Here is a 22,051-nt window from a genome sequence, read left to right as displayed (position 1 = left end):
CCCCAAACATGATCTGTCTCTAACTCTCATTCCTACCGCTAATCTGTAATTTTTCTTCCCCACTCCTGAATCATAACTCGGCCTCTGCATTCACTTTGGGTAGGGCTGGCTTGTTGCTCCCACCAAGCTTCTAAACTGAAACCACAGAATAACTCTTGCTTGAGTTATTACTAACAAAATAACTCTTGTGTTTTTTTATGGGACAGGATTTACCTGCTAGTAGATTGCTGAAGCTCCACATAAAAACATATGCTCCATGCAAGAGAGCCCGGAAGATCTTGGGATGAGTCTTCCTCAGGCCAGGAAGCGTCTGCCACAGCTGGGACCTTTCCTATTGAGTAGCTTTGCACCATGTGCACGGACACTGGAGATCCCTGGAATTTTGCATATGGCACTGCCAACTTGTTGGATTGATGGCAATCTCTTTGACAGACAGCTTGTTCTTCTTGAATAGAGGCCAGGCTTGTCAATGTTTTCCCTTAGTAAAACAGAAGGAGGTTAAGAATTGGGTGCAGGGTCAGGCATGGTGGTTCACGCCTGTAATCCCAGCACTTTAGGAGGTTGAGGCAGGCAGATCACGAGGGCAGGAGTTCGAGACCAGCCTGACCAACACGGTGAAACCCTGTCTCCACTATAAAACATTTCTGGGTGTGGTGGTGCTCGCCTATAATCCCAGCTACTCAGGAGGTGGAGGTTGCAGTGAGCCGAGATGGTGCCACTGCACTCCAGACTGTGAGACTCCATCTCAAAATAACTAACTAACTAACTAAATAAATAAATAAATAAATAGAAAAAGAACTGGGCGCTTCTCTAAAAAGCGCTGGCCATCTTGGGAGTCTCTGGGGGATCTCATTAAAAATTTTATTTTTATTTTTTAATTTTTAAAATAGAGATCAGGGTCTCACTATGTTGCCCAGGCTGGCCTCAAACTCCTAGCCTCAAGAAACCCTCCCACCTCGGCCTTCCAAAGTGCTGGGATTACAGGAATGAGCCACCATGCTGGGCTCTGGGGATTTAAAGAAGCTCTTGATGGACTTCCTTTTCAGGGCTGTACTTTCCAACCAGCAGGTGAAGAGCTGAATCACTAAGGACACAAATGAAAAGGGAGGGGCAAAATATGAAGGCTTTATATTTCCTTTTGAGGGACGCAGCTCCAGTCTAACTTGCCACACTGTGAACTTCACCACTGGAAAGTAACAAAGGTAAGAGAAATGTTTCTGTACTTTATTATCTCAACTGTGCTTGTTGTCAAAGGGGACAATAAATAAGAGTAAACCATAGCATTTGGACAGGTTGCATAATGAACCAAGTGAAGGGGCAACTAACTTATTATTTAATTGAGTATGACTTTTGCTGATCCCTTGATAAATACATTAGCATATTTTGATATCATTGATAGTGTGCATTTAAAAATCTTGAGGTAGGCTGACTTGATTTCAGATCTTTGTTTAGTAGAATGGAACTCTGTTGATATTTTCTGCTTACTAATCTTCATTCAAAACACAAGCTAGTCATGCATGCTGTGGCCTTTGTGTATTGAAACACTTCTTAGCTCTTTACAAGATTTTTTTTTTTTTTTTTTTTTTGAAATGGAGTCTTGCTCTGTCCCCCAGGCTGGAGTGCAGAGGTGTGATCTCAGCTCACTGCAAGCTCTGCCTCCCGGGTTCACACCATTCTCCTGCCTCAGCCTCCCGAGTAGCTGGGACTACAGGCGCCCGCCACCACGCCCGGCTAATTTTTTTGTATTTTTAGTAGAGACGGGGTTTCACCGTGTTAGCCAGGATGGTCTCGATCACCTGACCTCTTAATCCGCCCGCCTCGGCCTCCTAAAGTGCTGGGATTACAGGCGTGAGCCACCGTGCCCGGCCAGAAGATCTTAACTTACTATGCTAGCCTTATTAATCACTATGTGTTGGAGACAATTTCTTTCTTTTCCTGCCTCTCAGTTTCCTCTTATAGCTTTAAAATTAGTCTCCTAAGTAATATGTGTATTCTGTACATGCAGGTAAAATATCATGGTTTATGTTTATGTGAACATTCTGAAATTTCTACTATTTTTAGGAATGAGCATATGTGAAATTCACAAAGTTGTAGGGCGGAGAGTGAGACTAAAAGAATAGCTCTGATTTAGGGAAGGAGAGGTAGGTGCTAGATAAGTGGTCATGAGAGAAGAGTCTTGCAAGAGGGGAAGAACGTACCTAGGGTATGGTACAGATTGTAAGATGCTGGTGCCTTAACCACCCTTGGAGATTATTTCCCCCAAGAGGACAGAACCAGACCCTCTGTCTGTTGCGGTCCTTTAGTGTTAGTATCCCTTCAGATAAGATAAGATGTATTCCCTTCCACACATATCCCAAATAGAGTTCTCTTCTAGAAATCCCTCTTCTCAACCTTGAAGGGCTATAGTGACAGATACCCTTCTTTTCTTCATTTCTGTCATAACAACTTCCAGATGGCACACCTCATTTGCTTGAAGAAGATTTTTTTCTTCCCAAGACACAGCCAATTTTCCCTTATCATGTGAGTGGGCTGTTCTGGGGGTCCATATAGATCTTTGATAAAATTCTGGGAGACTTAGGACTTCTGCCTTCCATGAGTTCTGCTTCCCTGAAACGGACTAGGCAACATTAATTAGACTTGAAGTTGTAAAATATCCAGAATATTGGTTTCCCTAACAAGCATTGATTCCTGGGTGAATGTGGAAGGCACTGACAATTTCACAGATGAATTTTCTCTGCCCTTAAAGAATATTCAATGTAGTGAGGAAGACCAACATATTAAATGAACCAAAATCCGTCAATCCATCCATATACACCTCTGCAGGTGCAAAGACAATCACCCAGATGTAGAGGGAATTGTCAATAAAACCAGTTAAATAGATGATTAACATAGAAATTCCATTGTGAAAGATCTCTGCAAACAGCTAGAAAGGTAGAATTTTGGGAAATGAATGAAGAAAGCCCATTCACTTTGGCACTACATTAATAATATAGTTAAAACTCTGTCTTGCCAATAAACAAAGTTCGTTTGATATTTAGCATGTCTATTGGCAAGACAGAGTTTTAATATTATTGATTAGAATTTGAATTATTCTAATTCAAACTATAATTAATACAAAGTTCATTTGAATTCATTATAATTATGTATTGCCAATGATTTTTGAGTAAAACCTGAACCTGAAGTATTCCTTCTTGGTACTATGAGCTCAATGCTTGAAGAGCTGTAAGATCTAACTATGAAGTGAGGCGAACATTATCACTCACCCTGAAAGACTCAAGATTCTGAATAATACACATGTAGTACCTGGCACATACATGAACCCTGTAAGTTAGCCATTTCCTTTACAAAGAAATTCTTACACAGCTGTGTGAGGGAGTAGGTGTGCTGATGTTCATCATGGCACTGTTAGTGGTGGCATGAAGAAGGAAAACATTTGGGTATCTGTCGTTGGCAAATGAATATGGTGGAAGCAAAAGAATGGAGCAGTCAGAAGGTACGGACTATGTTCCCAGAATAACATGGATGAATCTTAAAAATATAGTACTAAGTGAAAAGTATGTGAAAACTTGTATTTTTTTGTTTTGCTTTGTTTTGGTTTGAGACAGGGTCTTACTCTGTCTCCCAGGCTGGAGTACAGTGGCGCAATCACTGCTCATAGCAGCCTTGACCTCCTGGGCTGAAGCAATCCTCCCACCTTAGCCTCCTGAGTAGCTGGGACTGCAGGCATGTGCCACCGTGACTGGCTATTTTTTAAATTTTTTGTAGAGACGGAGTTTTCGCCACATTGCCCGGGCTGGCTTCAGACTCCTGGGCTCAAGGGATCCACCTGCCTCAGCCTCTCGAAACTTATGTTAAGTATTATCTAACATAACTTCATTTATGAAAATTTAAAAATGCATAAGATGAGGAAATCAATGTTTTACAGAAACACCTATAAATAAAAGAATATGCTTTAAACAAATTATAAGTGGTGTCTGTGGTGGTGGAGAAGAAAGGAAATGACCTGGGTCAAAGGCCATAAGTAAAGAAGAGAATGGCCTTGTAATCCAGTGATGGCTTTTGCCAAGAACCAGAGTATGTGATGACCTCAACCTTGTGTACTTGTGGTTATAAAAGAAGAAACAAACAAATAAACAGCCTAATAAAAGTGCCTCCCACACAGTAAGTGGCCTATCAGCATATTCCAAACTCTTTTCTTAGGTGCTCTAGTAACTGCAGGGCTACAATAGCTATGATATGTGAATAGGCGATTTTATAACAACAACATGATATAAATTTAAGATAAATACATTTACATTACTTTCCAGAATACAACTCCACTAGCTTACTTAGTTCACTAAAATGCAGAACATAGTGTGAAGAGCAATTGACTTGGATATACTTCACGATTGGAAGTGCTTTCATTATTAAAGTAACTAAATGAAGGGCTGTCAAAGACACTGTCATGACCACATGTAATCCAGAGAGCTGTATTAAAATCACCTTGAAGGAAAACATTCTGCCAGAGGTACATAGTTGTATTTTAGCAAAATAATATTAGTAAAACCTTTCTGTCATATTTTTAAAAAACTGTCAAGAGCAAAGAAAAGTGTGGTCAAGGCTTGGTGTAGTATCATTAGCAACTGGGATAAATACGTATTGGCCGGGAAATGTATTGGCCTTTGTCGTAGTGTCCTATAGCATATATGCTTAGACTTGGATTCTAAAAGAGGGGAAAGCTGTAGTCTAGAAGATGGAAGGTAAAAGAACCAAATATTTCTGTATCCCAGGTGGACTAAACAAGGGAATAATGTAACTATGCTACACAACGGTGAATGTGGAGTAAGTAGGCTAATTGGCCCTAGTGAACTAGGGTGTATAGAACAACCCTTGAAGTGAGTTAGAATTCGTTTAGCTGCAAGTAACAGAAGACTCAACTAAAATGGCTTAAACAATAAGAAAAAATTATTGTTTCACATGAAGAGAAATCTCAAGCTAGGGCAGATCCAGGATTGGGTAATCCATTCACTCAATGGTGTGTCATCGAGAATGCAAGTTCTGTCCATCCTTCCTCTGAAATCCTGGCTTATCCTCTTAAACTACCTTCGTTGTGGTCACCAAATAGCAGCTGCAGTAGTAGACACATGCAGATAACCCAACTGTGAGAGGAAGAAGAGGGATGGTTTCCTCTTGTGGATCTCTTCTTATCGGAAGCCTTTTCCAGAAGCCCTCCAGCAACCTCTCCCGTCTTTCTTGTACGAATTATGGCACCTTCTGACTCCTACACTAGAAACTTGGGACCTAGAATTCCCTCAATTGGCTTAGACTAATCCAGGCTTGCTCTTGGGGCCTGAGGAAGGGTGACGCCTCCTCTGAAGCACATGGCTGCATGAAATCTGCATCAAAGGAAGTTCTCTTAGCACAAAACAAGGGAGTGAAAGGGAAGGGCTGAATGGTGGGCAGCCAGCCTGTTTTTTTTTAAATATGCTGTCCAGGGAGAGAGAAGAAGAGAAGGAGAGAGATTTATAAATTGATGATCAGAAAGATGATATGAACTTCTGACTAGGTGACATGAGGACCCAACTCCATCATGAGCTATGTAGGGTGTGATCTCTGATTTCTCATCAAGGGACATGCCACGCTTCTAAGGCCATAGTCCTGCCTATATTTGGCCCTACTGCCCACCACTTTTGGACTCTTATTTCATGCACTTATAATATAAAATTTATCTTTCAGGTGTTTGAGTTTCTGCTTATGCTATTCCTTCTGACAGGAGTGCTCTTCTTACATGTATATACATGGATGATGCTTATTTCATTCTTCTAGAAGCAGCAGGGATATTATCTCCTCCAGGAAGGCTAACTATAACTCTCAGTTTGGTTCTGTGTCTCTCCTCTCTACTTGATTATGTGCATACCAGCATATCACACAGTACTTCTTGGATTGAAATTCTCTTCTTCATTTCTTCCTTCTGCAAACATGTACTGGGTCACTATTCTATGGATAGGACTTGTCTGGATGCTGGAATAAAACGTAAAACCAAAATGAAGTCCTTGCTCTAATGTACTATAGAGGGAAGGGAATCAGATAATAAATACATATGTAGTAAGCCAGGTGGTGGTATGTGCTACAGTAATGGAATGATGGGATGTAGGCTGAGATTTCAAACAGAATGAATGGTCAGGGACAGCCTTAGTAATGAGATGCTGTCTGAACAGATATGATTAAACTGCTGGAAGGAACCATTCAAATATCTTCGGGAAGAACATCATGGAAGAGGAATAGAAAGTGCAAATGCCCTGATGTTGAATGTGCTTGTTATGTTGAAGATATGCAAGGAGGTGACATAGCTAAATGGGAGTGAGCTGGTGGAAGAGTGGTAGGAGATGAGGTCTGACAGGTGGCCAGGGCCAGATCACAGAGGGCCTTGTTGGTCACAGTAAGGACTTTGGCTTCCTCCCTGAGTAAAAGGGAAGACAGTGGAGTTTTTGAGCAGAGGAGTACCTAACTAACTGATACTTTAAAAATACTAGTCTATCAAAGATATCATGGAGGAGGATAAAGACTGGAGTAGAAAGAAGATAGGAGATTATTTAAATAATTCAGGAGCACCTTTATGCTGTTAAAACTGGGGAGCATGAGAAATGTGCAGATGGGGAATATTTCCAAAGATGGGGAAAACAGGATTTTTTTCACTGATTGAATAAGAATGAGAAAGTACTTAAGGATGATCCCAAGGTTTTTAGCTTGAGAAACTGGAAGAATAGAATTATCATTTACAGAGGTAAAGAAGGCTGTGAGGGATGCAGGCTGGAGAGAGGAATTAGAAAACCAAGGATTCGCTTTTGGACATGTTCAGTTTGAGATATATATTAGACATTCAAGTGGGGTTGTTGAGTAGGCAGTTGGATATATGGGTTTGGAATTCAAGGCAAGCATAAATACAGGAGCTAATAGCATATTAGTGACATTAGGACATTCCTCCTAATTAGATATTAGGAGGAATGAGGTTGGATGAGATCACCTGGAGTATGAGTGTTCATAGAGAAGAGGTTCAAGATCTGAATTCTGCTTTATTGTGATGTCTAGAGGTTCAAAATTGAGAATGATTCTGCAAAAGAGACTGAGAAGGAGCAGTCAAGGAGGCAGGCTGTGGACCAAGAGAGAATGATGACTCCGAAGTTAAAAGAAGGAAGTGTCTGATGGCAATGAGGCTCCTGAAGAATGAAGTCTCCCTGAGAGCAGAAACTATTCTTGATCATTCTTATATCCATAGCTCTCTACAGTGAGCGATGCTCAATTAATGTTTGTGGAACTGAATAGAATGAACTCTTCTTTCCTGACATATTCTTGTCCTGAGATAACACATATTCCAGCATCATCTTTTCTTCTCTTGGATTTTCCTTTTCCATTTCTATTTTCGTAAACATGACGACTGTGGCCTCCAGGCTGAGAGCTCTGACCACTTTCTTATGGCAGGACCTACTTGTTAGTATTGTCTGACATTCATGGAGGGATACAGGGAATGAGGCCCCACTGAGGAGATAAAAACGAGCTGGAAATTCTGCAAGTGCTGTCAACTCGTTTGTACAAAAACGACTGAGATGGAGATGTTCTCCTCCTGTGACACTGCCAAAGTGAGTGGTCTAGTGGGAAATATCTTGATTGGCTGATCTTGTGTAGCTCAAGATTTTTTACTGCACAAATTCCAGGGTGAGGAATGTCTTAAAGTATGGAAATTCAAAATGCAAAGATCCAATTCCTTTTCATCTTTCGCTCCAGAACAATTATAGATTATTTAAAAATGTACACAAATGATAGTAAGATAGATTTTAACCATTGGCTGAAGGAATAGTAAATCTTCTGTTCATTGGAATGTAACACTAATGTGAATTCCCCTCTCTAGCATTTATGAATTTCTCAGAATTGTGATAAAGGTATGTAATTTTTCATGAAGCAGTGTGCCCTGATACTTAAACCCATGAAATGCAATAACTGAACTCCAGATACTATCTGTAACTTCAAGTGATGTTCTGAGAATTTTTTTCCTTCTGTTCTCAGGCAGTCATTGGCATAAAAATGGGTTCCCTCAGCACAGCTAATGTTGAATTTTGCCTTGATGTGTTCAAACAGCTGAACAGTAACAACATAGGAGATAACATCTTCTTTTCTCCGCTAAGTCTGCTTTATGCTCTAAGCATGGTCCTCCTTGGTGCCAGGGGAGAGAGTGCAGAGCAACTGGAGAAGGTATGGAATTCCACAGAGATTTACTCAGGGCCCAGAAGTCTTTCATGCACCCGCTCTGGGTCAGCCAAATTAATTCTATCTTTATACCAATAAAATTGCCATCTTGAGAAAGAAAAAAAAACACATTGAGTAAATCATATTTCTTAAAAATTGATAATGGTGTGATTAATGGAGTATGCTGTAGTGCAAGCAATGTAATACAAGCAACACGTGGTCTCTTTTTTACTATCAGTGGTATCACAAATAAATCTCTGCAGTTTACTTTTAGGGTCTCTTCATTCAGTGATTTAAACGTGACAGAGTTACTATGATTGCCCTGTAGAAGGTTAAATTTACAATAAACGTAATGCTATTTTAGACATTACCAAGTTAAAAAAATTTTCATGATTATGTTTCAAATTCATAACAGTTAGGAATTGTTATCCACACTTTACAGATTGAAAACTGAGACTCAGAAAGGAAAGGTGACTTTTCAGGTTATATAGGCTAACATTAGAGATTTTCCCATTACATATATTTTTATTGCAGTGGAAAGTCTAGAAGAATATCACTTAACAACTCTTAGGATACTTGCAAATCTTATTATTGTTTGTGCTGGGTACTGTTTTAGTTATCAGCCTAAGAGCAGTAGGGACAGAAGGGTCTAGCGGATAAGAGATTAGTCCCTGGAGCCTGACAGTGGTCTGACGCAAGCTGCTCGATCTCTCTTAAACTTATAATTTCCCTAACATAGAATGAGGGTAATAGTATCTACTTATACAGTTTTTGGGAAGGTTAAATAAGATATGTAAAGACTTAGTTCAGGATTTGGAAAGCAACATTATTAAATTTAGCTATCACTATTGGTCTTGATCTAAAATAGAAAAATAGATCCTTACAACTGTCAACCTTGATAGACTGTACATTGCTTCTGATGCCAATGGATCCTTTTTTTTTCTTTTCTAGGTGCTTCATTTTCGTCATACTGTAGACTCATTAAAACCAGGGTTCAAGGACTCACCTAAGGTATGATAATACTGCTGAGTTGTCAAATGCTCTTTAACCTAAGAGGAGGATGAAATAATTGTCTGAGCATTGAGTAGAAGAACTCCTTCTTTTGTCCATGAGGGAACCAGCTATGTGTCCCCCTTTAACCTTCCTGATGATAACTACAGCCTGTAGAGTTTAGTATAATAATGATAATGATAATAACAATAGTAAAGTTTCTTAGATTTTATTACCTGATTTATTGCCATCCTTACTCAAGCTTTTTTGTTCCTTTATGGAGGGTGCCCTACGTTGAGTCTGCCAGTCTTGTCTATGTGGTGTTAGATTTTTCTGTCTAGAGTGGGGACTGAGAAAGGACCCTGATGCTTGGCCATATAATTATGTGCTGGGAAAACATGGCCTGATGCTTCTCAATCCACACGCTGTGGGACTATGGTCTCTAGTTTTTTCCAGTAGAAGGATTCATTTTGACATCAAAATTATATAGAACTCCTACACGAAAATAGTTCTGTTTGATTGTGATTGGTTGAGAAAATACACAAATGCGTATAGCCTCACAGAACACCAACTTCACGGAACCCAGCTGACTATTAAAAGTTCTAAGTCCATAGTTCATGAACATTTGCTTTAGGGAACGCTTTAGGGAATATAGGCATATTCCCTATAATGTCCATAAATTCTTAGCCATCTTTCAAATGCAACAAAGCTGCAGCTTAGCAGAATTGCTACCACTGAGAAGCAAATTAGTGTGTAAACTAAGTTCAGTGAAGGGCTGAGGTATTTGATCAAATGACCACATGAAAAATGGAGACGTAGAAAAAAGTGTGAAAGAGAAGAGAAACGATTCTGTAAGTACAAGGGCAGCAATAACACTGGAATTATTGCCCTGAATACCCCACTAGGATCTGTTTATTTATGAAAACTGCCTTTGAATTAAATCATTAGGACCACAAGTACACATGTATTATGCAGTAACTTACAATTCTGCACACAGACTGCAACTAAAGTTACAGAGTGGTGAAATTAATGTGCTAGTGAAAATCCAAAGAAGAAAATGCTTTAAACTAATTTCCTTGTATTCACAGCCCTTTTATTCAGAGGCAAACACCTTGCTGTCTAGACAGTTATCATTCTCCAATGGCAAAAATCAAGCAATTTAATACACCATTCTTTGTTTACTAATGCTTCAGTGCAGCCAAGCCGGAAGAATTCATTCCGAGTTTGGTGTCTTATTCTCTCAAATCAACCAGCCAGACTCTAACTATACCCTCAGCATTGCCAACAGGCTCTACGGGACAAAGACAATGGCATTCCATCAGGTAAGTCCATTTGGAAGAATGGTCAACAACTTTCTTGGCATCCTCTGAATTTCATACCACAAAATTGATGAAGAGTGAGAACGTTTATCATTAAGAGGCTGAATTTGAGCTGACTTACAGTTTCAGTGAAATGGATTTATTGAAACTCTCATGTAAAGTTATAAAATATTACATAAAAATGGCTTCTTCAAGATCCCTAATGCTGTCCAAGAACCAAGGTCAGGGATGAAGCACAAAACAAAGTAGGTAAGAATCATCCCTGTGGACCAGAAGAAAAACAAAACCAATTTTTCATATCATTTTCAGAGGTTCTTAATAGTGGAGTATCAAGAAGTAGTTGAAATTACATTGGACCGTGAGCCAAGAGACAGGAGTTCTGCTTCCATTTAGAATACATAACTTTGGGCAAGTCACTTCTATCTTTAAAATGAGAGGATTAGGCTTAGTTCTATGTAGCTCCAATATTCTAACACTATTTATGCCCTTTCCCAACACCATGGCCCTATGTAGTTTTATTGAGTATTTACTCTGTGCCAGTCATTCTGCTTAGCTCATTACAGGCATTATCTCCTATAATCCTCACATTGTGCTAAGATATGGGTGTAAAATGTCCATTAATTCTGCAGACTGTGAAGCAGATTCTGAAAAGTCAGGCTGACAAGAGTCACAGAGATATTTGAATGGCAAAACCTGGATTTGACCCCTATCCAAATCCATCTTCCTGTTTTTAATTGCTACATGATCTTGCTATGATTGAGGTGAAATGCAAGCTTTTGTTTGACTAGGGTTATTTAAATGCCATCTGCGTGAAGCTGGATGAAACCATGAGTTTCTAATGTTCTTCCCTGGCCTGGTAGATCAGGTTATGTCTTGGATGTGATGAGCTTCTGATAGTCAAAATATTTGCAACTTGGGGTAGGTATTATAGACATTTAGAGGGTATTTTATTTTACTGCCCTGGAAGCATATAGGGAATGATGTATGGAGAGTGTCTAGAGTGGCAGGGATTAACAATCATGGTCCTTCGAGTTGGGATACTCCCTCTCATGACTTTGCCTTCTCAAAACAGTGACCCACACATAACAGTAGATAAATGTGGATTTGGGATGATCATTATGGCATCTGTTCCTGAAGTGAGAAGGTCCTCATTAGCATCATGAACATTGTCTTGAACTATGTCATGAGAGGGACCTTGTTATTTCAGGATTCTGGCTGGAAAAACATCCATCTCCTGGGCTATGGAGAGTTACTTAAGGTTGTTTCAACCACAGTTGGATCCAGCTCAGGACAAGATTCATTCTGAGGCCCAGATTTTGCTCATAGTTTATCAGAGGAACCCACCCCTGATAATTCAACATAGATTCTTTTCTGTTTTCCCTAAGTGTTGGGCGGTCTGATAAATAAAGGGAAAGAGGACAAAAGAGAGAAATTTTAAAGCTGGGTGTCTGGAGGAGACATCACATGTTGGCAGGTCTGTGATGCCCCCAAAGCTGCAAAACCAGCAATTTTTTATTAGTGATTTTCAAAGGGGAGGGAGTGTACGAATAGGGTGTGGGTCACAGAGATCACGTGCTTCACAAGGCAATAAAATATCACAAGGTAAATGAGGGCAGAGCACCGGGGCGAAATTAAAATTGCTAATGAAGTTTCAGGCATGCATTGCCATTGATAACATCTTATCAGGAGACAGAGTTTGAGAGCAGACGACCAGTCTGACTAAAATTTACTAGGCAGGAATTTCCTCATCCTGACAGGCCTGGGAGCACTATGAGGGACTGGGGCTTATTTCGTCCCTTATCTGCAACCATATAAGACAGACATTCCCAGAGCGGCCATTTCAGAGACCTCCCCCTAGGAATGCATTCTCTTTCTCAGGGCTGTTCCTTGCCGAGAAAGAGAATTCAGCAATATTTCTCCTATTCGGTTTTGAAAGAAGAGAAATATGGCCCTGTTCCTCCCGGCTTTCAGGCAGCCAGACCTAATGGTTATCTCCTTTCTTCCCTGAACATCGCTGTTATCCTGTTCTTTTTTCAAGGTGCCCAGATTTCATATTATTTAAACACACATGCTTTATGAACAGTTTGTGCAGTTAAATCAATCATCACAGGGTCCTGAGGCAACATACATCCTCAGCTCACGAAGATGATGGGATTAAGAGATTAAAGTAAAGACAGGCACAGGAAATCACAAGACTATTGATCAGGGAAGTGATAAATGTCCATGAAATCTTCACAATTTATGTTCAGAGATTGCAGTAAAGACAGGCATAAGATATTAGAGAAGTATTAATTTGGGGAACTAATAAATGTCCATGAAATCTTCACAATTTATGTTCTTCTGTCACAGCTTCAGCAGGTCCCTCCGTTTGGGGTCCCTGACTTCCCATAACATTAGTTAAGATTTGTTTTTCTTCTATGCTAGGCACATCTTCCATATCTCAAAGTCTTGTATCATTCTATTCAGTTCATGCTGGGGCATCAGGTCCCACTGGGCTGTGGAGGTATGCTCCTAAGGTCTCAGGAATTGCATCATGGTAAATTCATTTGGGTCCATGTAGATATCACTGTTGTCTTGACAGAAAGACAACAGAAAGTCTCCAGTTCTGTAGAAATCTAGGGCCATGGGTGGTCATCAATAGTTGCTCCAGAATACTACATAGGAGGGGCTTGGGAGTAAGAATTTTTGGTTAAAAGAAAGGGTAAGTTCTTTATACTGAGTCTGCACACCACTTTCACTTGGATAATATGTTATAGGTGAACGAAATAATAAATTCCTTAAGATATTTTTGCTCACACTTTATATAAATTTGACAGAAATGCCAACTATTTACATCAGAGAATGTTTTTATTATTAATTATATTTATGGCAGCTTGTGAGGAGATTGATACATATCATGGGAACAACCTTCTGTTAGACCTCAGGAAAGCAAGTCACTTAACCACTCTTCTCAGTTTTCCTGTTTATAATCTGAGAGCAGTAGCTTCCATGTCTACTTTGAAGAGGAAAGAGTAGTAATAGAGTCAGAAGGTGCTCATTGTATTGCAATTTGTCATTTTGCTTTGAACACTTTAAAACTAAGACAGCCAATCATGTGACAGAAGTAACAACAAAACATTTCTGAACATTCTTTTGGAAGGGTTTCCGATTTTGTTAAATTTATTTATTTCATTAAAAATAAGTACATATGCATTCTGCTTCCTCTCAGACTTGTTTATAGGAACTGCTTTTTTCTCTGCATTAGAATTTTAGAATACATCAAGCTATAGATTTTGTTTTCCTTACACTGTTTTTGAATTGTTGTTCAATTATCATGTCTTTTATAGCAATATTTAAGCTGTTCTGAGAAATGGTATCAAGCCAGGTTACAAACTGTGGATTTTGAACAGTCTACAGAAGAAACGAGGAAAACAATTAATGCTTGGGTTGAAAACAAAACTAATGGTAAGGATAAGTCAATAGGTGTCTCTAAATTCTGTGTTGTATTGATAAGCAATCCGAGTCCACTTGCTAACGAGGAAGCTGGCTGAAGTCCGCACCTGACATAGGCAGATCAGCAAGAAAGGAATGGGGCCATATTTTGGAATACCCTTTACAATCAGTTGTTCTAAAATATATACAAAGTGACTCTGTGAATGAACACCATTTCTATTTCATAAATGTATGGTGCATTCTGCAATTAAAATTAATTAAATTTAAATTTACTTTTCACAATTAAAAACTCATATATATTGCTAAATATTTCTTAAATGGCACATTTAATATTTGGTACCAAGGATATATTCATTTTTATTTAGAAACATTTGGTTGAGGAAAAATTTAAGGATATACAAAAGTAGAGAGAATATATAGTGAACCCTATATACCCATCACTCAATTGCAACATTTCTCACTAATGGCTGGCCTTATTCATGTAATCTCTCACCCTTTCTCCAACACCTCTTTAAGATTATATTGCAGCAAATTCTAGATATTATATCATTTTCCTACACATATTTCACTTTGTTTTTCTAAAAAATATGGACAATTTTAATACAACCACTACACTATTATTGCATCTGAAAAATTAAAAATAATCATTTCATGTTAAATATTCAGTGTGTTTTCATTTTTCCCCTGTTGGCTTTTTTTTTTTCTTGTTTGAATCAGGAGGAACCAAATAACATTGACATATCACAATTAGTTAATACATCCCTTAAATTTTGATTTTAAAAATAAACTTTATGATTTAAATATACATACATATAAAAAAGTAAATTATTCTATGTGTGCTGTTTGATAAATTATCACAAAGTGAATATACTCATGAATCACTACTCAGGTCAGCAAAATAAGACATAAGTTATCAGAAAGAGGCACTGCAAGGGCCCCCTTAAATCCTCTTCTAGAAATAAGCCCTTTTTTTCCCCAAATGTTAAGGTTTCTCTGACTTCTGTTACCACTTATTAGTTCTGCCTGTTTTTAAATCTCATGTAATTGGAATCATAAATTATGTGGGTTTTTTAAGGCCAATATATGTTTGTGAGATTCATCCACATAGTTACACGTTGCATGGTTTGTTCATTTTTATTAGTATGTATTTCATTCTCAGAATATTCTAAATATACTTACCCATTTTACTGTTAATAAATACTTAGGACATTTTTAGTTTGGATCCCTTATCAATAGTGCTGCTGTGAATATTTTTGATACATATCTCTGATACACATATGTATGCACTTTTATTGGGTGTACACCTTGGAATGGAATTGCTGGTCATAAGGCATATATACATTCAATTGTAGTAGATGCCAAGCAACTTTCTTAAGTGGTTGTGTCAATTTATTTGCCCAAACAAGAAATGAGAATTTCAATTGTTCCTCCTCCTTGCCAACACTGGGTAGTGTAAGGCTTGTTAACTTTAGCCACTGTAGTTATTTTAATTTTAATTTGCATTTCCTTTATGAATTACATGGTTGAACAATTTTTCAGATGCTGCATATCCTCCTTTGTGAAGTTTCTGTTTAAATCTTTTGCCCACTTGTAAGAATGGTTTGTTTGTTTTTCTTTTTTTCTGATAAATTTTTAGGAGTTCTTTGCACATACTGGATACCTATGTTGCAAGTAACTTCTACTAATTTGCATCTTATCTTTCCCATCTCTTAGTGATGTCTTAGATGAATGGAAGTTTCTAATTTCAAAGGAATAAAATGTATGATCTTTTCCTTTATAGTTAGTGTCTTCGCACACATTTTTTGGATGATTTTAAAGAAATATCATCGTGAAAATATTTTCTAGTTCATGAAAATATTTTCTTATGTTATTTTCTAGAAGTTTTATTGTTTTATTAAAGTCAGGATTCATTTTAAAATTAGTTTCATTCCACGTGGACGTCTAATTTATATGGCATTATTTATTGAATAAAGAATCCTTTCATTATTACACTGCAATGTAAATTTTATCATAAATTAGATGACCATATCTGTGTGAATCTGCTCCTGGGTTTTCCATTCTCTTTCATTCGTCAATTTGTTTATTCTCATGATGATGCCACAATTATAGTAGCTTTATAATAAGTCTTGGAAGCTGGAAGTATAATCCCTCCAATGTTGATCCTCTTCTAGGGTTGCCTTGCCAAATCTTGATCCTTCGTATTTTCATATACATTTTAAAATTAGTTTGTTAACTTCCATAGAATGTATCAGTTGCAATTTTAATAGGATTTACATAGAATCTATAGATTTGGAGAGAAAATACATCTTTATTCAAACTCTAATCCATGACCACGAAATTTACCTCTATATAGGTCTTCTTTAATTTTTTCTTTTGGTAACATTTTATATTTTCCTATGTTGAAGTTTTGTGCATTTTTTGATAAACTGATTCTAGGTGGTATTTGAGGTGTTTGGTGAATTTTAGCTGGTATCTATTATTTTGGTTTATTTGTTGTTGATGTATAAGTATATACTTTACTTTTGTATATTAGCATTGCTGAATTCACTTAATAATTCTAGTTTAGCTTTATATTATTTTAGATTTCTTTTAGCATAAAGAAAATGTTTTCTAATATATTTGTCTCCCATTATATCACTTAACAGTGATGAGCTCTCAATAGTATCTTTTTGATTGAGGAACTGACAGATGTCAAGTTTAGTAATAGGCGACCAGATTAACATATGTATCTATTCTTTGTATTAAGTCAGAAAATGCTTTGAAAGGTGTATATATTTTTTCATATCTGTTAATTTACCTAGCACAGTGGTGTAAAAATATGCCTCATCTCTTGTGCTAACTCTAATCCACTGGTAGTCACTGCTTGGAAAATCTGTATTGAGAGTCTGAGGCTTAAACTTAGGTTACTTGAAAAAGCCCACAATTGAGCCGGTAGACACTAACTCTGTGACAGTAGAGATTTTTGTCTGTTTAGTTGTGTTATAGTCTGAGTTTAGTGCTACAGTGTCTAGAACAGTGCCCAGAATCTAGAAAAATGCCTAAATTCTTTTGGCATGAATGAAAAGATGATTAGTGTTGTCTGCCATGGGTGTGCATTTGGGATTCACATGTTATATATTCATGTAGAATATTAATGTTATTTCATCATTTGTTTATGTCTTTATTTACTGTTCCAACCAAAAATACACATTGTACACTTAAGGTTAGGTATTGCTATCACATGCTAGGATTGTGTTAGGCCTAGAAGTTCAATGAAAATTAAAACCTTCATGAAGCTTAAAGCTGATGTTCAGATATTCCTGTGTTTCATATTGTATAACAGATTACCTTCCAAAAAGGTTTTATAAATCACAATATACCAAAATGCACCAAGACGGCTGGATGTTTAATTTTGATCAGTTTTATTTACCAAGCAATTCCTGGCATAATTTTATGAATCTTGATTTTCAGATATGTGTTTACTTGAAGTGTTTTTGTATACATATTTGTAATACACTAATTGTAGTGCATTGAAAGAATAAATATTTTAAAATACTTAACATATTTGCATGTAATGAAGTGCTGGTAAGCATAAAGTCTTGTAAATATTAAAAGTAAGCCACAAGAAATTATTACATAGTATTTAAATAAGCAGTAATATATAAGAAATCACTTGATATAATGAGGCGTAAGACAAATTGATCCATCATGAATATACTGGCAACTTCCTGGATGCTGTCTTCTGGTTAAATAACAAAGCATTAAATATTCCCTGAAATAAACTTCATTTGACAAAGAAGGCTCCGTGGCCAGGAGATGAAAGGAGTTCTGGTATCTCAAATTTACAATTAGTCTTAAAAAAGAAATGGCTGTAAATTTCTCATGACTCTTCACCTCCCTATCATCAGGAAGTTCAAATCCAAATACGATTATCTTATTTTTTACACAAGGAAAAGTCACAAATCTCTTTGGAAAGGGCACAATTGACCCTTCATCTGTAATGGTCCTGGTGAATGCCATATATTTCAAAGGACAATGGCAAAATAAATTTCAAGAAAGAGAGACAGTTAAAAGTCCTTTTCAGCTAAGTGAGGTAAGTATTTTATTTTCAGACTGATGACAAATGTTGGCGAATACAGTAATCATTTAAGGACAACTTAGAAAGATTTAGTGATTTAGTGAAAATATTGGTCTAGGTTTCTGTTGGTTCTTTTATTGTATTTTCTACACATTTTAATTTTTCCTCTATTAAGTGACAATAACTTTTATCACAGAGCACCCAACTGGAGACTTGGGATACTAAGATTCTCTGGCAAAGAAGAAAACCCATTCTTTTCTTAATGTTCTATTGGTTTATTCTTTCCATGTACACTGTGGTTATTTTCTCCAGCAGCACACTAAAGTTATCTGTGTTATTTTTTTTTCTAGAGAGTTTCTTGAGGAAAGATTAAAAAGAAAATGATTTAATGATGTATCCTTTTTTTTTTTTTTTCCACTAAAGTCATGTTAGCTAGAAATCCTGACTTTGCTTTTGGTAGACCAAGCTATCTATATATATTATTAGAATAATTCAGTCTCTAACCATGACTTATTTTAAATTAAAAAAATGGATAATTTTTGCAAAGGGAAGTAATAAGGAATCTACTTTGTAGTTTCTATTTTACCCATGTCTTTAGAGTGTTCATGCAGATATTCATGTTATGCAAAGTAATCAGTATACACACATGTGTGCTCACATATGTAACTATATATACTACCTAATTATAATCCTTTTCTTCTTCACAGGGTAAAAATGTAACTGTGGAAATGATGTATCAAATTGGAACATTTAAACTGGCCTTCCTAAAGGAGCCGCAGATGCAAGTTCTTGAGCTGCCCTACGTTAACAACAAATTAAGCATGATTATTCTGCTTCCAGTAGGCACAGCTAATGTGAAACAGGTAAAATTATAAGAATGCTAGAAAGCAGTTAAAGCATGTGTGCATGTTCACACACACACACACACACACAGTGTATCTCATGACATTAGTGTAGTCATTGATTCACAATCTAAGCCTCAGTAGGATTGCCCTAGGGGCTGCGAAAGTAACAGGGAGACACATGGCCTCTGCCTTTCAGGACAATGTGTTTATGGAGAACAAGCTATTCTTACATGAGAAAGGCACATGGAGGCGGAAGTGATGTTTTGTACAAATACACACAAGTACTGGTTGGTTGATAGTCAGGGGACATCTTTCTACAGTAATGAAGTTATAATGCTATTTGGGCTCCTAGTGTGCAGAAATCCGATTCAGCCAGTTTACCGTCAGGGGCAGTATTTCTGAGCCAATTGTAATGTACTTTCATGGGCTAGCCATTATTAACATCTCAGTTTTGTGGAGAAATGTGCACCACACCCATTAAGAAGTGGTCATGGCAGTGAAAGGAGTTTGGATCCATCCCCCTTTCCCCAGCTGCAGCCGAAGCTGCCCAGGACAGAGCAGGCTGTGCTTCTGACAGCTGAACTTCTGGGAGCCTGCAAAGCTGACACACATATGGATGATATGGCCCAACAGTTAGGGGCTTGTAAGCCAGGGAGTGCTGGCTTGAGACGAAAACACTGTGGCACAGATGAGCAAGGTGTGCATGTGTGTCGGGTGGTAGGGAAGGCTTCCGGAAAGAGCAGGGTCAGGATGTACGCATTTGGCTTCAGAAGTGAGACGGGTGCCAATTGAGAGGGAGCTGTAGTAACAGAAGTGCAGCTGTGGCCATGAGAACAGGTATGCTTATGGTTGTGGCCAAGTCAGAGGGAATCAGGTCCCTGAGGGCCTGTGGTTGACTGGAGTGAAAGACAGTTGGAGGCATAAAGCAGTTTGGGAGCAGTTTAGACTTTGCAGAAAGTTTTCTGGAAGTAGACTTTGGGATTAGAATGAAGGGGTCAGAAGGGATTTCCTAGCAGAGCACTTTTAGTCCGAGCCTTGCTGGATGAACAGGAGAATCACAGGGGCCCTGCTAAACTGAGCAGAGCAAAGAGCAGTGCAAATGCCTTAGAAGAAGGGCAGCGTGAGCTGTGGCATGAAGTCATGGTCTCTTGGATGTGGGCAGAAAAGGACAAAAGGAAAAGCCACTTTGGAAGAAAAACCACATTTATTTTATGGTGGATTATATATTGTCATGGTAGGCAGAGGTTGTCAAAACTGTTTTAAATTCTTAGATTAAAAAGATGGGATGTGACACAGCATGGTGGTTTGGAGCTGGGAGCTGTGGACACGGCTGGCTGGAGAGTTCAGTGCCTGAGGGGGGCATTTGAAAGATTTACAAACAAATGATGAAACTGGATGGAGGAAAATGAGAAGTCAGAGTGCTGAGGCTGCTTTGGGAAACCTGAGCATTGATGTGGGAGCTGACATGCTGGGCAGAGGCACAGGTGGCCCAGAGTTCAGCTTCAGGAGCAGCTACCAGAGACAGTGACAGAGAAGGGCATGAGAAGGATGAAAGCTATCAGAATTCACAGGGATCCTGGCATCAGGGATGCCAAACGAGAATCACACTCATAAAGGAGGGTGTCGTGGAATGTTTCAGATATGAGAACCAAGAAGAAATGGTTGAGTCCATCCACGAAACAGGACCATGACAACTTCACAGGCGATAGTGGGAGAAGTGCAGTGAAGCATATGTGCTGAGGGAATTGAGGGAAAAGACTGTAGGATACCTACTTGAGAAGCTTAATTATGAAATTTAGAGGAGAAACAGATGACAGAAAAGGGAAAATGTGGCTAATGGTATGATTTTGTTCCCAGGTAAGTAGACTGTATTAAAGGTAGAAAAAGTGATGAAGTTGAAACACTCACACTGAGAATTACAAAAACCATATGACATTTAATGTAGAGGTCATGTGTTTGACTCATGTGGGCTTGTCTGTGTTTTGTCTCTTAGATAGAAAAGCAGCTGAATTCGAGGACGTTTCATGAGTGGACCAGCTCTTCTAACATGATGGAAAGAGAAGTTGAAGTACATCTTCCCCGATTCAAACTTGAAATTAAGTATGAGCTAAATTCCCTGTTAAAATCTCTAGGGGTGACAGATCTCTTCAACCAGGTCAAAGCTGATCTTTCTGGAATGTCACCAACCAAGGGTCTATATTTATCAAAAGCCATCCACAAGTCATACCTGGATGTCAGCGAAGAGGGCACGGAGGCAGCAGCCGCCACTGGGGACAGCATCGCTGTGAAAAGCCTACCCATGCGAGCTCAGTTCAAGGCGAACCACCCCTTCTTGTTCTTTATAAGGCACACTCATACCAATGTAATTCTATTCTGTGGCAAGCTTGCCTCTCCCTAATCAGATGGGGGTGAGCAAGTGTCAGAGTTGCAGATGAGATGCAGAGACTATCCTGTGACTTTCCCATGGCCAAAAAGCTCACACCTCACACACCTCTGTGCCTCAGTTTGCTCATCTGCAAAACAGGTGTAGGATCTCTTCCAACAATTTCATGAGTTGTGAAGCTAAGGCTTTGTTAATCATAGAATAAGGTGGATTTATGCAGAAAGCTTTCTGGCTTTCTTATCTGTGGTGTCTCGTTTGATTGCTGTCCAGTGACATGATCAAGTCAATGAGTAAAATTTTAAGTGGTTAGATTTTCTTGACTTGTATATATTTGTGAGATCTTGAATAAGTGACGTGACATCTCTGCTTAAAGAAAACCAGCTGAAGGACTTCAACTTTGCTTGGATTTTAAATATTTTCCTTACATATGTAAATAAAATGTGGTGAGTTTTAGTTCAGAATTCTGTGTTGAGAATAATAAATGCATGGAATACCTTAAAGCTCTGTGAAGACTTGTAACATATGGCAGCAATCAAATGGCTTACAAAAGGATACTTTGAACGTGGAGAAGTCTAATTCAGTCAATATTTCAGTGGAATTTTTGGCCAATTGCTTGAATTGAATTTAATTGAATTATACTACTGAATTAAACAATAGATTTTCTCCTCCTCCTTCTCCTCCTCTTCCTTCTTCCTTCTCCTCCTCCTCGTCCTCTTCCCCTTCTTTCCCTTTTTCCCCCTCTTCCCCCTCTTCCCCTCTTCCCCCTCTTCTCCTTCTTCTCCCTCCTTCTGCTCCTCCTCCTCCC

The 22,051-nt window shown here is 38.3% G+C and overlaps 1 protein-coding gene across 2 annotated transcripts; it reads left to right on the top strand.

Annotated features, from left to right (window-relative positions):
• Positions 1–1,126: 1,126 nt before the first annotated feature.
• LOC105476994 (serpin family B member 11) lies at positions 1,127–21,751 on the top strand. Of its 2 annotated transcripts, XM_011733297.2 has the most exons (8): positions 1,127–1,202; positions 8,041–8,226; positions 9,172–9,231; positions 10,404–10,532; positions 13,856–13,973; positions 17,891–18,033; positions 18,726–18,881; positions 20,857–21,751. In XM_011733297.2, the coding sequence occupies exons 2-8, from the start codon at positions 8,059–8,061 to the stop codon at positions 21,259–21,261; spliced, it is 1,179 nt and encodes a 392-aa protein (XP_011731599.2). In that variant the 5' UTR covers positions 1,127–1,202; positions 8,041–8,058; the 3' UTR covers positions 21,262–21,751. The 2 variants fall into 2 exon arrangements, with proteins under 2 accessions (XP_011731599.2, XP_011731600.1); XM_011733298.2 differs by lacking the exons at positions 1,127–1,202; positions 8,041–8,226; positions 9,172–9,231 and adding an exon at positions 9,871–10,061 and having other exon boundaries at positions 20,857–21,641.
• The last annotated feature ends 300 nt before the right edge of the window (positions 21,752–22,051 follow it).

Source organism: Macaca nemestrina, chromosome 19 (assembly GCF_043159975.1).
Source record: "Macaca nemestrina isolate mMacNem1 chromosome 19, mMacNem.hap1, whole genome shotgun sequence".
Taxonomy (NCBI): Eukaryota; Metazoa; Chordata; class Mammalia; order Primates; family Cercopithecidae; genus Macaca; species Macaca nemestrina.
The sequence above is the reverse complement of the archived record's forward strand: the minus strand, read 5'-3'. Positions and strand labels throughout refer to the sequence as shown.

Bases quoted from the DNA above. Each gene is read 5' to 3' on its own strand.
- LOC105476994 (XM_011733297.2), top strand. From the start codon at position 8,059: ATGGGTTCCCTCAGCACAGCTAATGTTGAATTTTGCCTTGATGTGTTC. The intron at 8,227-9,171 runs GTATGGAATTCC...TTTCTTTTCTAG, and splicing joins GTGCAGAGCAACTGGAGAAG to GTGCTTCATTTTCGTCATAC. The intron at 9,232-10,403 runs GTATGATAATAC...CTAATGCTTCAG, and splicing joins GGTTCAAGGACTCACCTAAG to TGCAGCCAAGCCGGAAGAAT.